The following is a 16,798-nucleotide window of genomic DNA, read 5'->3' on the forward strand; positions in this document are numbered from 1 at the left end:
CATTTCTGTTACTTTCTTATGGACTCCGTCTCATAAAGGTGTATTTGGCAACGAACAAGCTGACTACTTAGCGAAAACGATAACAAACTACAGTGACATTGATAGAGCAAACGTCAGACCTAGTATTGCTATACCATACACTGATCTCTACCCTGTTCTCAGGCGAAAAATGTACGAAGATTGGTCTAAACACTGGACAAATATTGTTGAAAACATTGAAAGTCGAAAAGGGACTTGGTATTGGGCTATAAATAATAAGATTGTGTTGCCCTGGTTTGCTAGACACAAAAATCTACTTCCTAGAAAATTTTACACGACTCTTTGTCGTCTTCGCTTTGGTCATTGCAGAGTTAATGCGCATTTAGCTAGAATGAGAATAATTGCATCCCCTACGTGCAATTTATGCTCTATAGAAGATCAAACTTTGGATCACATTTTCTACAATTGTCCTCATTTTGCAATAGAACGTTTGCTTTTAATGGATGACTTGCTTAATATTTACAAAGAGCCTGGCAAAGTCCCGCGTGCTGTGCTTGAACTGCTTCAAAATCCTGAGACTTATTTAGCACTGTATAAATTTGTTTCTAGAACTTTATTGGAAATTTGAAGACTATACTTACGTACCTACTTACCTTAATTGGTTGGTATAACCTTTACCGGATAATACTTTACTGGAATGGAACTTCTTATTATTGGATGTGACAAGATCATGGATAAAGACGAGGCTTAGGCCTAAACTGGATTTTACTTTCAAGATTTTGGATACAGAAGACAAGGCTTAGGCCTAATATGGATTTTAAATGAAAGAGATTAAAAACTGAAGACAAGGCTTTGGCCTATTAAGAATATTAAATGAGAGAGATTGAAAACTGAAGACAAGACTTTGGCCTAAATTGGATATTGGAAACTGAAGACAAGGCTTTGGCCTAATAAGAATATTAAATGAGAGAGATTGAAAACTGAAGACAAGGCACTGGCCTAAATTGGATATTGAAAATTGAAGACAAGGCTTAGGCCTATTTTGATCGTGATTTTCGAATATTAAATTACTAAAGTCAAGGCTGTATGGTCCTGAGATCTTTGCTTGCCTTATATAAGGCGAATTTAAACAACAACAACAACAAAACATTTTTTTTTATCTGTATACGGGCGTATCGTATCGAGTGATGGGATATTTTATATGAAAATTGCAGTTTTGTTTGACTAAAATATTTCATATTTTGTTTGCAACAATGAATATTTCAATTCGTTTTTACGTTTCTGTTGGCATTGTACTGATGTGAATCGGGTTTCTCGCTGCAATTTAGAGATTTTCGCAGTCATTGTGGACAGTGGACTTTTTGTTTCTGTTGTAAACACGTTTGGGACGTTTTCTTGAAATTTTAATAGTGGACTAGTTGTAAATAATGTGTGGTCACTGTCTTCGCTAAGACAAGTTTGAGTGAAGTTCTTACTGCTTGTAATTTTTTGGTGAAAAATGGCTGATTTGATTCGAGCTATGGGGGCTCCGATCGGACCCCCTGTGAAGGACAAGTTGGGTTCGCCGTCAACGGAGTCCGAGGACGGCGGCGGAGACATTGCCGAGCTGGCGGCGGACCTGGAACTCGATGAACCAGATGGACCTAGCATCAATGGTGAACTGTTTACATTATTCAAAAAATACAATTATAAACATTATGCGTTTTTCACTATTTTAAGGCTTGTGGTTGTTTATCGCTGTAAAAATTGGTAATCGGTGTATTTGATGAATTTATTAGTGAATTAAATTGATTGTTTTGTTTTTTTTTTATTATATTTTGGTTAACTAGCAATGACAGGAAGGAGAGTTGTGCTAGTTCAATATATTTCATTCCCATGTTTCCCGAAATATTAGGGGCTAACAGGAAAATTATAGATTTTTAGGTTTATTCCTCTTTAAACAAATCTTATTTACAAGAATTTAATGTAAAATTAAATTGGTGTTTACACATATTGGTCAACAACACACATCCTTATAATTAAAAGTTCACAACCTACTTTGATGTATTATAGTGTATGTATTATATGCTTGTGTTAGTTTTGTTGTTACTTTTTCTATGTTATTCTTTTTCATATGTCCTTGAATTAAAAAATATTGTTGTGTACAACAGGAGAAAGACAAGCAGTGTTAGCCCCTCCAGAGACAGAGTGGTATCACGGTCGTCTGGATCGGTACACATCTGAGGAGAGGCTGTGGGCTGCCGGCAAGCTGGGGAGCTATTTAGGTAAGTAGATAGCATCAATTATTTGTGTAAGAAAGAAGAACCCGTGGAGTTTTTTATTTAGGACCTCTACCATATTATGAATTATATGTTTCTTTTTTTATTGTTTTATTTGTATATTTTATAATTTTGTGTATTTTTGAGGATTTTATTGTATTGTTATTGTTACTGTGTATGGCATCCTTATTCTTGTTCAGTAAGTTTAATATCTAGTGTCCCAAATTACCATTATTCTATTAATAATCACAAAAATATTTTTGTAGTATTGGACATATTAGTAGAATTGCTAAACAACCATCTGTGCCTACTTTCTCTCTCAGTCCCGATACCGACCCCGCCGACGTGGTCGACGATTTCCGTGATTCAGCATTTATCGCTATCGACCCACAATTTTGTACTGGGTGAGAGCACTCAGTGCACCCCATTTGTCCGGCCAAGTAGTTAATGCCATCTGCAGCGAATCTACAATGTCACGTCAAAAAAAAACTGAGTGAATCTATTTTATTGCTCTTTGTCTTCTTAATCACACTGTTAATTAAATTCAAATGTATGTATTTTCAAATGATTGTCTCATTACCAATATTTTGTTCTGCTAAATGTCATTCAAATTGCTAAGTTTCTCTATATTTATTAAACTATATTTAATTTATTCATTTAGTTAAGGAAAATGTACCTAATTTTCATTTATTTGTCAAAAACAGATTAAATAATTACTGGGCTATCTACTGCTATTGAGTTAATTAGTTTTAATGTATTAATTTATCATCAAAAAGAACAATTCACTAATTTTTTTTTAATTTGAAAACTAATCACTGTCAATAGTCATACAGGATACAGGAAGCGGAGTATATCCTTAATTACGACTTTAACTATTATTAATAATAGTTTATCTGTTCCATTTATATGACACCGATTGACATTCGATTTGGGTATTTTTATTCAGAATAATGATTTAAGTTATATTTTGTTACTTTTGAATTGGAGATGTCCTTAGAAAAGGTTTAATACTATCTACTCTGAACCGGCGTGCATGTATGAAGCGATTGATGAATGTGGAGGAAGCAAGAGAAGTGTGTCAGGATCGAACCAAATGGAATTCTATAGTCTCTGCTTACCCCGATGGGAAATAGGCGTGTATGTATGTATGTATATTGTTACTTTTTTCCCTCTTTCCACTACACGAAATATATTTTATGTAGGTATTTAACATAACATAAGCTGAAGCTCTCAACTACCAGTGTTGCCGACAGTAATTTGCTAAAATCCCCAAACGCATTGTCGAAATTCCCCACGTTTGGGGAAAGAAAAATGATAATTCCCCACATATTCCCCACAGAAATAAAACAACCAAAAATGTAGGTAAAGTTCGGTCTCTGTGAGAATCTCAGTATTGTTCTGAGGTGAGAATGCATTTCTGACGTATGCCAGATATCACTAGTGTCACATTCACTGTAAAGTTCTTTTTAATATCTATATTTTCTAATTATATTTTTCGTTACGTTGAAGAGCAAATACCAACATTTTTTTATTTTTTACAGAAATTAAAAAATGATTTTTTTCCCGCTAGGTAGAGCTACTTGAAAGGTAAATTCTGCCGGTAGGTCGCGACATATTCCATGTGATTTTTATTTCTGCCACAAGGCGGCGATAATAGATAATACTTAACGTTAATTTCACCGCAAGTTTCCGTCAAATTTTACTCTCCAGATTCTGCTGTAAACTTGACGTCAAAATACGGCAGTAGTTGGACGGCAACTTGACCATTATTCTGACGTCAACTTACGGAATAAAAGGCTATCAGGGAAATCAATCAAGACTAGCAGAAATTTGATGTTAAATATCGCGTATTTGTGTTCATACTTAAAATCCCCACATTTTCCCCGAATTGAAGCTCTCCCCACACATTCCCCAATCAGCTTTGCTTTCCTCGCAGTTTGGGGAATTCCCCACAGATCGGCAACACTGTCAACTACATTCTTAATTAGGCTAGGCAGAGATATATCATTTGCAAGATGAACTAAGTAGCCACCCCTCACCTAGCTTTCTGTTACACCAATGTGGTGGCGAACCATATCGCCATCTATAACGGTTGAGCCAACTGTGTTAGTGAAAACCGGTGACACTCAGAACCTAATTGATTTTTTATATAATTAGTTTCTTTTATTACTTTAATTTTGTTTTAAATACTTAGTAATGTATTACACTAAATAAAGAGGTAAAGTTTATAAGTTTGTTTGTTGGATGTAATCTCTGGAAGTATAGGATTGATTTTGAAAATTCCTATACAAGTAGAAAGCTACGTTATTCCTAAGTGCCTATATAGTCCCCCGCCCAGGCGGACGGAGTTGACATCTAGTTAGTAATAGTTAGCAACATCCAAATACTTTTATAAGACACTACACGACACACTACTAACTACTACTACGCTACTGACTGGACTACTACTGTACTCCAGTTCACTTTTTTTTTTTTGTTTTTAGTTCAGGAACGACAGGAACATGGCTTGGACACTTATAGAGTATATTAATCTACAAGAAAATTTGTAACGTTTTTCTAGGTGTCAACCTAGTTTTTCTCACATAAGCCACTTTGTTTTACAAAACACTTAACAATAGACAATAGCCGCACTTCCCAAGAGGTTTCCACTGCGATTGTGTAATCAATGTAAGGTATTTTCTTTCGACTGCGGTTTCACTTTTAATATTAATGATTCATCAAAGTATGTATTCTATTAGCATACACTTCATCATCATCCCACTAGCATTATCCCGTTTTTTTTACAGGGTCCTCTTACCTAACCAGAAGATTTGACAGGTCCGGTTTTTACAGAAGCGACTGCCTGTCTGACCTTCAAACCCGCAAAGGGCAAACCAACCCAATACTGGTCAGGTCACATACCTCCGAAAATGAATTTCTCGGGAATGTGGGTTTCCTTATGATGTTTCCCTTGACTGCTGAGCTCGTGATAATCATTTATGATCCATACATGAATTCGAAAAATTCGGCCTGTGTTGGATTCGAACCTGCGACCTCAAAGTGAGAGGCAAGCATTCTACCAACGGGGCTACCACAGCTACACACACACACACACACACAACATAAACACACATATTGTAGCATGTACACTTCATGCTTCTTTGAATTTCTTAGTGGGTCGTAAGTTGCAACATTCCGGTTTCGCCTATTAATTAAATTTTATTGAATATGTATGCGTTACACATAATAATCACTAATGTTCTTATTTTCCGAATAATCCACTCAAATAATTATAAACGCGAAAGTAACTCTATCTGTATGTTACCTTTTCACACATTAACCATAGAACCGATTTAGATAAATTTGGTGTCGAGACAGTTTGTGATATGGGGAAGGATATAGGATAGGTTTTATCTCTGAAATCATACCCTAAGGAGGTCAAAACGAGCCGCGGGCCATAATTAAATCTAAAAATCCAAGCGGACTATGTTACGGGCGGAAAGCTAATAAGTAATAATATTTAAACTATTAAGTATAGCGCCAATTAGTCCGTTACATTGTAACACTTTTATATATCGCTTCTAATCCACCTTCCTAATAATACTGGCGATAAACTTAACTCCATTTCAACATAATTGTCTATTAGTTAGCGCAATAGTCTGATCCCTATCTCCATGTGGTTAACACAATACATCTGTCTTAGGTGTGTTACTATAGTAACATACAGATCAAATTCAAAGCAAGTATTAATTTTCTGATAGCTTGTGACTGTACCTTCCCATTGGCACACCACCCAGCGGGGGTGAGGTAAATATACGATACTATCTCAGTGCCCGATATAAATGGTGCGGGGCAAAGAGTCACCCTTCTGTATACGCAGTGGATATTATTCTATGTATGTGATATGTACTTATAAAGTAGGTATGTTGTTTCGTTTGCGTCAATTTTACGATCATTTGTCGCAAACAACTAAACTGTTAGAATCCGGACCACACTCCTAGTAAATGTATCAATATTCCTACTTATTTTCAGTTCGTGAGAGTGATCGCAAACCTGGGTCGTATGTTCTGAGCTATCTGGGTCGCACTGGAATAAATCACTTCAGGTACGTATTGAAAATTGAACCTTTATTTTAAGCTTGTTAATAGAAAAATAAAATAACAGCCTCCGTGGTCTAGTGGTTAGAGCGTTAGGCTCACGATCTGGAGGTCCGGGTTCGATTCCCGATGGGGACATGGTCGAAATCACTTTGTGAGACTGTCCTTTGTTTGGTAAGGACTTTTCAGGCTTGAATCACCTGATTGTCCGAAAAAGTAAGATGATTCCGTGCTTCGGAGGGCACGTTAAGCCGTTGGTCCCGGCTATTAGCCGTAAAAACACCTCCACCAATCCGCATTGGAGCAGCGTGGTGGAGTATGCTCCATACCCCCTCCGGTTGATTGAGGGGAGGCCTGTGCCCAGCAGTGGGACGTATATAGGCTGTTGATGATGATGATGAATAGAAAAATACATTTAAAAACTTTAATGCGAGGAATAAGGAAATGTCTATTATGAAATTTCAACTCGAGAATCACTAACCAAAGACTGATGTCAAAAATTTACTATCATTCGATTCGTCAGTCCACACGCGCTACTTGACTAAGCTAACGAAAGCTGCGCTTGAACAGAATCAGAACGGGAAGGACGTCCGGATTTCTTGTTGCGTACTATTCCTACACAACTACATACATTGGATGAAATCCATGCCGCTATGACAGCTCGTAATTAAATAACTTGTAATGTACCCTCATTGATTTAAAAGATGTGTTGCTGTTGCAGTTTCTTGTCATTTCTTCTCCTCAGCTATAACACCTTGCGAAATGACGTAAATTCAAAAATGTTACATTGACCTTCAACAAGTTTATCCATGATTATTACGTTGAATAAATGATTCTGATTTCTAATAGCAATGTGTAAATGTCCCCTCTGAATCCGCTTAAATAGACGCGCAGCTTAAATTTAACTAAATATTCTTTAAAGGTTTTGTACGGTCTACTTTGAACCGGTATGCGTGTATGAAACGATTTATGAATGTGGAGAAGAGAATTATGTCAGGATCGAGGCAAATGGAATAGGTACCATAGTAACTGCACACTGCGGTGGGAAATAGGCGTGAGTTTATATGTAATTTCTTGTGTCTTGGTGAATAGGATAACAGCAGTATGCGGCGACTACTACATCGGGGGTCGCCAGTTCGACTCTCTGGCGGAGCTGGTCGGGTTCTACAGCCATTGTTCGGACCTGCTCAAACGCGAGCGGCTCGTCGAGCCTGTCCCACCGCCGGAACCGGTTAATGATAAGAAGGTATGATCTACAGGAACTCTTGTTCATATTAATATACATGCTGTTAGTGACATCGTAACGAATACTGAGGGGGATGATTCAGCTCATTACTCTAATTTAGCCAGTATTAATAATAATTGTAGCCATACAAGTAGATAGGGTGTTAGTGACATAGTAACAAATACTGAGGGGGATGATACAGGCCATGATTCTGAATTGATATCAAGTAGATTTTCCTGTCGGAAAATTCATGAAAATTTTAAATTAATTTCAGTTTCATACTTTTGCCACGGACAATTCTACTTGATATCAACTCAGAATCATGGTCTGAACCATCCCTAAAAGTTTTCGTTACGATGTCACTAATACCCTGTATATAAAAGCGAAAGGTTACTTACTCACTGACTGACTGACCCTCTCAGAAATTACAAGTAGCTTAAATTTTGCACCAGCGTTTTTTTTAGGACGTAGATGCTCACTAAGACGGGATTTAGCCCAATTCAATGTCTAAAGGGGTACAAATATGCTCTTGATATTTGGAATTTTTAGCTAAACTACTACTTACCGAGACAAACCGTATTGTGGCTTAACGGTATCAGTGGTTTACCTAATAATTTAATAAATAAAAAATTTTGTAAAAAAAAAACAAAAAAAAACTTATTTCTTTTGAGCACCTAACATATTTTTTTGTTTCATATGATCATCAGCGAGTGGTGGCGATCCTGCCGTACACTAAGATGCCAGATACGGATGAGCTGACGTTCCAGAAGGGAGACATCTTCTTCGTGCACAACGACATGGGCGATGGCTGGCTGTGGGTCACTGCTCATAGGTAAGTCACTGGTATTCTTTCTTAAGCACCCGCTGGCGTGGTCGACGGTTTTCCCTTATTCAGCAACTCACTAGGGTCAATCGATTTCAAACATAATCCTCTCAGACGACTGAAATAGAAATACTCTTTTTTTTTCTGACAACCTGAGGCTATGTTAGCGCTCAACATATCAAGCAATAATTAGTTTTATATATGCTTCTGCCATTACGTTACATTTTTGAATAATTATATAATTATTGTTCAATTTTAACGTGATAATTACCCATTTTCTCATTGAGAAAAGGTTACATTTATTAGAGACGTTATATTTTTGAATAATTATATAATTATATACCCCAGCAATGAGTGGGGTATATACCCCAGCAATGAGAAAATGTTACAATTAATAGACACGTTACATTTTTGAATAATTATATAATTATATACCCCAGCAATGAGTGGGGTATATACCCCTACAATGAGAAAATGGGTAATTATCACGTTAAAATTGAACAACGCCATCTACCGTGCGTGTTCTTGGGGAACGCCGATTGGAAATTCCCTGATTACACAAAAATCTTGCTCAAATATCTTTCTTCGCTGGTGGTGGTGTTCGTATCCTAAATTCAACCCTAAAAACGTCGGGACGTAGAGTCCCTGATTATTAATTACAAAACGTTACATCAATAACCTTCCTGGCTGTAAGTCGTTAGTTCAATTAGTTCGATTTAGGCGCATTAGGGCTAATTCTCATTATGGGAACCGACTCGCAAATGGACTACTTCTCATTATGGCAACTTCTCATTTTGGCTACTTCTGATTGTGATTCCTCTAGGCCAAGCGTCTGCTACGTTCACAATCACAATTATCACCACTGACCGTTGATTGCAGTGCCCTTAGATGTCAACCCACTTACAACTAGCGTGCGTTCGTCTACATTACAGAATTTGCCTTTCAGCTGTTTTAAGACAGTAGTTAAACAAAAACTTTACAAAAAAGGTTATTATAAAGTTAGTGATTATTTTGATGATATGAATGCATGGGTTTAACTGTCTGAGAACTGATATAAAGCAGCTAAATTACTCAATTGTATACCAATATTTTATGTTTATTTATTTTTTTAAAGAACGTCTAGGGCCCTGTGCCGAGGTTTTTCTTGCAGCTTCTTTTCCCCGGCTATACAGGTTGTGAGAAGCTGCAGTAGTTTTAGGCGGATGAGACGTTCGTTATGTAAAAATTGACGATTCAAAGTGTAACTATGTTACCAACTGAATACAGATATTTTTGAATTTGAATTTGTATCCTTATTTACATATTGATGATGTTTATAACTTTTTGTTGGTTATTGATAAATGTTAGGTATATACAGACTGTTAGTGACATCGTAACGAAAACTTTGAGGGATGATTCAGACCGTGATTCTGAGTTGATATCAAGTGGAATTTTCCGTCGTCGTAAATAAATTACTTGTGGGTCTACCCACCATCTATTAGGGACTGTGGGTCTGACTCTGTACGTCATTATCTCCTTAGCGTTATACCGTTTTCACAAGGTTCGCTCGCCTAATCTAAAGATATGACAGGTCGACCAAACAGGAGCGACAAAGCGTCTGACCTTCCAAACCTGCCCAAGACAGGATAGATTACATACTTCCGAAACGCATTTCTCGGTAATTTGGGTTTCCTCACGATGTTTTTATTCACCGCTGAATGATAATCATTTGTGATCCAAACATAAATTCGAAAAAATTGCTTCGGGCCCGTGCTGGATTCGAACATAGAACCTGACATTGAGAGTCAATCGTTCTTCCAATTGGGCAATCACGGCTCTATATGTTATATAATATAAAAAAATATATTTTCCTCCCCAGGACGGGAGAACAAGGCATGATTTTCCGCGAGCTAGTCGAAGACCTAGATCCGTCCATCGACCCCAACACGGTGTTCTCCTGGTTCCATCCAAACTGCACGAAGAGCGAGGCAGTCGACATGCTCGTCAAGGCGGGCCCGGGCAGCTTCCTCGTCAGACCTTCAGACAACTCTCCCGGGGATTATTCACTGTTCTTTCATATAAACAACCAGATTCAAAGGTTCAGGATTGAGAAGAAAGGGGTCAGGTATCTGATGGGAGGAAGGACGTTCGAATGTCTCGATGCTGTTATCAACAGATACAGGAAGGAGCAGATCGTCGAGGGGCATACGTTGGGACAACCGGTAAGTCCTCATCTATATACTTAACCAGTGGTCCTGCCCGTTGCGTATCTGTCATAACCATGCAGAGATCCACTTAAATCCACAAAAATAATCATCATATTTGTCCGAGCTATTTTCTAGCTTTTGCCTAACTCATCCCCCTAGCATTATCCCGTTTTTCACAGGGTCCGCTTACCTAACCTGATGATTTGACAGGTCCGGTTTTTTGACAAAAGCTTTCGACTTCCTGTCTGACCTTCCAACCCGCGAAGGGAAAACCAGCCCAATACAGGTTAGGTCACATATCTCCGAAAATGCATTCCTCGGGAATGTGAGTTTCCTCGCGATGTTTCCCTTCACCGCTGATCACGTGATAATCATTTATGATCCAAACAGGAATTCGAAAACAAATTCGACAATCCTTGGTTTTGATCTGTACTCGATTCGCACCTGCGACCTCAAAGTGAGAGGCAATCGTTCTACCAACTGGGCTACCAGGGCCAGTTTTTGCGTAACTAAAGTTAGGAAAATTATTTTTATTATATAGAAAAATAGATGGAATAAATGACTAATAAATGCGTATGACTGATATTGAATCGGCCAAGTAGTTAATGCCATTCGAGGCAAACGTACAATAAGTCAAATTAAAGAAAGAAGTCTGATATAATTAATGATTTGAATAGATAAAAAAATTGTATTATCTACACAACCATTTTGTCACCAAAGTAAACAAACGGAAACTGAAGTTTAATAGACATATTGATCCATTCAATATATCGGTCATTGTGTTTTATATTTACAACTAATTTTTATCGGTTTTATTATCTTGTTATCACATCCTGTAAATGAGTACTTCTTCGTATTCTGAACTTATTTTGGCACGATAATTTAATACAGAATCTGTAATATAAGTTTAGTTATCAGCACATTTGATTGTTGTGCGATATATGGGTCGTTCTTCTTTTTTATCGACAATGATCTGTCCTTCGTTCTGCTTCTGATAAGTTATGTTTTAGAATTTTATTTCATGTTTTGATTGTCCAAAAATATAGTTATCTTATTATAAAATACAAGCAAAATACTAATCGGTTCCTCAATTAGCTATTAACGTAGCTTGATCGTTTTTCACAAAATTATGTGACAGAGTGGTAAATTGAAATGCTGTCTCCGATGAAAAGGGCCACTCTGTCACAATATTTTTTGGAATGCGCCTGCAGAGAAAAGTATGTTACCAAGATAAAGAGAACCACTAAATAGTCCTCTACAGACACATCTTTATATGATGTTTTAAAATATTTATTGCCGTTATAATTTTAAAGATGTTAAATCCGATAAATCGAGAAAATGTCTTTTTATTGTCGATAAAAAAGAAGAACGACCCAGATTCAAAACTTTAGTAACGACACGCGCGAAAAAATTGTGCATACTTATATCCTTTGTCACACAAGTAATGTAGTGTAATCTGTTTACGTGCATTGACATTACATCATCCAATACTATCGAACGCTTTTCAAAATTCGAATACAAATTATAAACTCTACTTTTTTTTTCATTCCAGCTCATCGCAGAGGGCCACCAAATTGAGCCTCAACAAAGCACAACTGGGGCGGCAGCGGAGAAGATATATGCGACCCTTCGCGAATGTCGAGACCAGATCGGCTTGAAGAAGATGAAGGGAATCAAACACCAGGGTTACTTGAACAAGAAATCCGATAAAGGCGCTAAGAAGTGGAAGGCCTTGTATTTCGTTCTATTGCAAGAGGGAACGGATACTCATTTGTACTTCTACGACTCGCCGAAGAGGACGAAGCCGAAGGGTCTGATTGATCTGTCCTGCGCTTATTTGTATCAGGTATTTTTTTCTTCTTTTTACCGACTTCAAAAAAGGAGGAGGTTCTCAATTCGACCGTATATTTTTTTTTTTATTGCATTTATTTCTCGTTGAAACCTTTTAAATTAGTGACTTTTTGGTCAGTTCGCGTAGTTAAAATGCTAGCTATATTTTTTATTCGTATGTGCTATATGTATATGTATGTGAAGAGTCTTTTGTCATTATTTCTTTTTATTTCGGTGCAATTTTTTTATTTGGTGTATTTGTATTCCTTTCAATTAAGGTTCTATTTATATGTTCATAAGAAAGTGACTAAACTCTTATACTGCCTCCACCTGTCTGTTATTTCTAGTTTCGGATCTGTAAAAGCTGTACAGTAGTATCATTCTTTACTCTGTGCTACAGCTGTATATCTTTTTTCCAGGTGCACGAATCCCTCTGGGAGCGGGAGTTCTGTTTCCAGCTAGTGGAGCGAGCGTTGCCGTGTCTATCCACGCACACGTTCCTCGCCGCTAACAGCGCGGCTGAGGAGCGCGCCTGGCTGGATGCTCTGCGGCCATTGTGTGTGCCGCAGCAAGCTAGGCATCAGTGCAAGGTACGAAGGAAATTATCCCACCAAAATCTACATAGGGGACAGATTGAGTGCCTCTTGGCAGATCCAGTATCCGTAACGGCAAAACTTGTATATAAATACTGTACTGTGTCTCTTAGGAATAACAATCCCTGAACAGCAATGTGTAGTGCTGTAATATTGATCTTGAAAGCGATGGTTTAATTATCATTAAACACTGTAAAGTATGATGCTGGCATAACCATCAAGAGTGGCTCAAGCCTCGTTAAACATTACATAAAAATAATCATCATTGATATATAAGTACCGCAGAAAAAATACGACGAACATTTGACCCTAACATATCTATACATTCATACACCGCGGTATATAGATTCAATAAAAACGCAAAAAAATGACGTAGGTACTGTCGTTAATCTACATCGCGTGATGATTCTTAACGCGGTCGGGTTTTAAAAAAAAACAAACAAATATCCAATCCAATCATGTCTCACAGACGGGACAAAGCACACGGATTGCCTGTTGGTAAGCAATTACCGTTACCCATAGACACCTGCAACACCAGAGGGGTCACAAGTGCGTTGTCGGCCAATCGCTTAGTGGAGGTGCATCGTCCGGCAGGTCCCGCGAGTGGTGTGGCTGCGCGCCCTGCGCATCCGCTGCCTGACGGCGCACCGGCTGCCGGCGCGGCTGGCCCCGCGGCCCTACCTGCGGCTGGCGCTGGGCGCCGCGCCCGTGGCGCGCACGCGCCCGCGGCCCTCGCCCGACCCGCGCTGGGATGACGAGTTCGTTTTCGAGTGAGTATATTGCGACACCAACACGACCGACTCTACATTTATGCATTACGTGTTTCAACAGGCTTTTGGCAGGGTTTAATACGATCTACTCTGAACCGGCGTGCGTGTATGAAGCGACTGATGAATGTGGAGGAAGCAAGAGAAGTGTGTCAGGATCGAAGCAAATGTAATTCTATAGTCTCTGTTTACCCCGGTGGGAAATAGACGTGAGTTTATGTATGTATGTACAGGCTTTTGGCGGCAATACTGACTATGACACTTTAATGGTGTGGTTCCGACCGGTGCGAGTAGTAGTAGCCAATTTTGTGTAATATTTTTTTTTTCCTCTATTGTGTTTGTGTTGTTACTGTGGCGTCCTCTAATAATAAATACTTTCTTTCTTTCTGTCTTCTTTCTTTCAATTGGCTTAAAGACCAGAGGTACTAAAAAGGCCATATTCAAGCAATTCATGTTAAAGTGCAATATTGCTTTGTGGAAATAACACTTACTTTTGTCTGCGCAAATGTTAAATTGCAATATTGCTTCTTTAGAATAATTGTTTTAATGTGGTCTTTTTAGATCGCCAGATTTAGCAGTGGCTGACTATGCTCAAGAGCTCAAGAGCTTTGTGTGTTGTCTAAGCATTGCCTATACGTATAGGGGTCAATCGCTCGTCGCCATCGAACTAGATTTCTTGTGTTGTTGCGTATTTTGAGGACTTTTAAGTGTTGACGTATTAAAAATGTTGTTCTTTCACAGCGATGTCCCTCCAGATGTAACATCGTTCACTATCACCGTTCACAACACTGGAAAGCGGGGGAAGGAGTCCGAAGTAAGAAACATTTAGTACCTTCATCAATTAATATTAGTATTGAATGTGTTCCTCTAATTATTAAATAACTTGTAATGTACCCTCATTGATTTAAAAGATGTGTTGCTGTTGCAGTTTCTTGTCATTTCTTCTCCTCAGCCATAACACCTTGCGAAATGACGTAAATTCAAAAATGTTACATTCACCTTCAACAAGTTTATCCATGATAATTACGTTGAATAAACGATTCTGATTCTATCAGATGATTAAATCAGTAGTACCTAACAGAATAGAATATAGAATGCGTGCTGATCTAAAAAGGCATTGAACCAATTCATTTAAAAACCAATATTGTAATTTGAGATTTGCGCATATAAAAGTAAATGTCAAATAGCAATATTACTTTTTTAGGTGAATTGCTTTCCTTTTTAACCCCTCAGTTCTGTTAACAGAACTACAGGGCTTTTTTGTCCTATTTGTTCTGGGGGTCTAAAAAAGGTCACATTAAAGCAATTCATCTAAGAAAGCAATGTTGCTATTTGACATTTGTAATATTGCTTTTTAGATGATGAATTGCTTCGATTTGGCCTTTTAAGCTCCCTGTTAATCACCAAGGGTTACTACCCTGATTGGGATTATGAGTGTCAGTCCAATCTGAGTAGCCAACCAACATCACCAACATCAGCCCATTAACGTCCCCACTGCTGGGGCACGGGCCTTCCCTATGGATGGATAGGGAGATCGGGCCTTAAACCATCACGCTGGCCCAGTGCGGATTGATGGTTATTAACGACTGCTAATGCAGCCGGGACCAACGGCTTAACGTGCCTTCCGAAGCACGGAGGAGCTCGAGATGAAAACTTTTTTTTTTTTGGTCACCCATCCTATGACCGGCCTTAGCGAAAGTTGCTTAACTTCAACAATCGCAGACCGAGCGCATTTACCGCTGCGCCACCGAGCTCTTCAAATCTGAGTAGAAAGGGTCTTAATTAAGTTCATGTGTTTATAACTTAATAATTTATGTTACTAGGTGGCCGAACTGACGATAGAACTTGCTAATCTCGCGAACGGAGAAGAAATAGAGGAATGGTATCCTCTTGTTGGCATGACACCTATTGGCGAGTGGGGTTCTTTGAGATTACGCATCAGGTAATCATTTGACGTACTTCATCATCTCCCCAGCGTTATTCCGTTTTTCACAGACTCCGCTAACCTAACCTGATGATTATTGTTTATAATAAAACACTTTTTTTTCTTCGTTTATTTGTTTCTTCCTTCATGATTGTTCTTAAAGGAGTTATTTAATTTCAGATACATGCAAGAGCTGGTGATGCCTCGCGAGGAGTACAACCCGTTACGTCAGCTGCTTCTAGAGCCTGGTATACCGGCGGTGAAGGCGTTGTCAGATCTCTGTCGCACAGATAGACAGCCACTCGCTACTTGTAAGTATGATGCGCCTCACTTGTGGCGAATTACCTATTCTACCGGTTCTTTCGTCCACGTATGCGTTTGGCGTTTGACATATATTGTACTTTATTTATTCAATAGTGTAATTAATTAGTAGTATACTTCCGACGTACAAACTGTAACAATAGCGGAATATTGCATTGAGACAAACCTGCAAGGTTTAGCAATGGGATTCAATTGTATCATTATGTAAAATGTTTTCAACAATAAAAAAATAACATAATATTCGTTGACGAGGTTGGTATTCCACCTCACAACCCGCACGATGAGAAGAAGAAGATGTGCATACATACATAAAATCACTCCTATTACCCGTTGGGGTAGGCAGAGATTCACAAGTACTTACTAAATAGAAAAAGAAATTGGTTTTCGTCAGTTATAGATCTGTCTTTATTTAGTAATCAGAATTTCATTATTTATTTTTGACCTAGGACACAATCCAATAGTATGTATGGTAAAGCTATTTTTAACGGGTCGATATGGGATTAAATTTTAATATTAAATAAGGACAGTAACAGTAGGTAAATAAGGCCATGTTTACAGCGGTACTACACGCGTTCACGGAGTGCGGTCGCGGCGCGGAGCTGGCGCGGGAGCTGGTGAGCGCCGAGGTGGCCCGCGAGCACGACCACCGCTCGCTGTTCCGCGGCGCCTCGCTCGCCACCGCCGTCGTCGACGAGTTCATGCACAAACACTGCAACCACTTCCTGCAGGTAATGTCTGCTAATACGCGAACCCTATGATGCATGATGTGCCGTCCCTGGAAATGTTCCCGTTGTAAAAACTCTACACTGATAATAC

The 16,798-nt window shown here is 38.6% G+C and overlaps 1 protein-coding gene across 1 annotated transcript in view; it reads left to right on the forward strand.

Annotated features, from left to right (window-relative positions):
- The first annotated feature begins 631 nt into the window (after positions 1 to 631).
- LOC126370527 (ras GTPase-activating protein 1) overlaps positions 632 to 16,798 on the forward strand; it is a 24,487-nt gene continuing 8,320 nt past the window's right edge. Inside the window, exons 1-13 of the mRNA XM_050015409.1 lie at positions 632 to 1,634; positions 2,130 to 2,243; positions 6,249 to 6,321; positions 7,406 to 7,559; positions 8,246 to 8,370; positions 10,220 to 10,562; positions 12,100 to 12,393; positions 12,797 to 12,967; positions 13,565 to 13,740; positions 14,479 to 14,551; positions 15,561 to 15,679; positions 15,842 to 15,972; positions 16,541 to 16,710. Coding sequence (XP_049871366.1) covers positions 1,478 to 1,634; positions 2,130 to 2,243; positions 6,249 to 6,321; positions 7,406 to 7,559; positions 8,246 to 8,370; positions 10,220 to 10,562; positions 12,100 to 12,393; positions 12,797 to 12,967; positions 13,565 to 13,740; positions 14,479 to 14,551; positions 15,561 to 15,679; positions 15,842 to 15,972; positions 16,541 to 16,710 — 2,100 coding nt within the window. The 5' untranslated portion in view covers positions 632 to 1,477. The remainder of the gene's footprint in view (positions 1,635 to 2,129; positions 2,244 to 6,248; positions 6,322 to 7,405; positions 7,560 to 8,245; positions 8,371 to 10,219; positions 10,563 to 12,099; positions 12,394 to 12,796; positions 12,968 to 13,564; positions 13,741 to 14,478; positions 14,552 to 15,560; positions 15,680 to 15,841; positions 15,973 to 16,540; positions 16,711 to 16,798) is intronic.

Source organism: Pectinophora gossypiella, chromosome 11 (assembly GCF_024362695.1).
Source record: "Pectinophora gossypiella chromosome 11, ilPecGoss1.1, whole genome shotgun sequence".
Taxonomy (NCBI): Eukaryota; Metazoa; Arthropoda; class Insecta; order Lepidoptera; family Gelechiidae; genus Pectinophora; species Pectinophora gossypiella.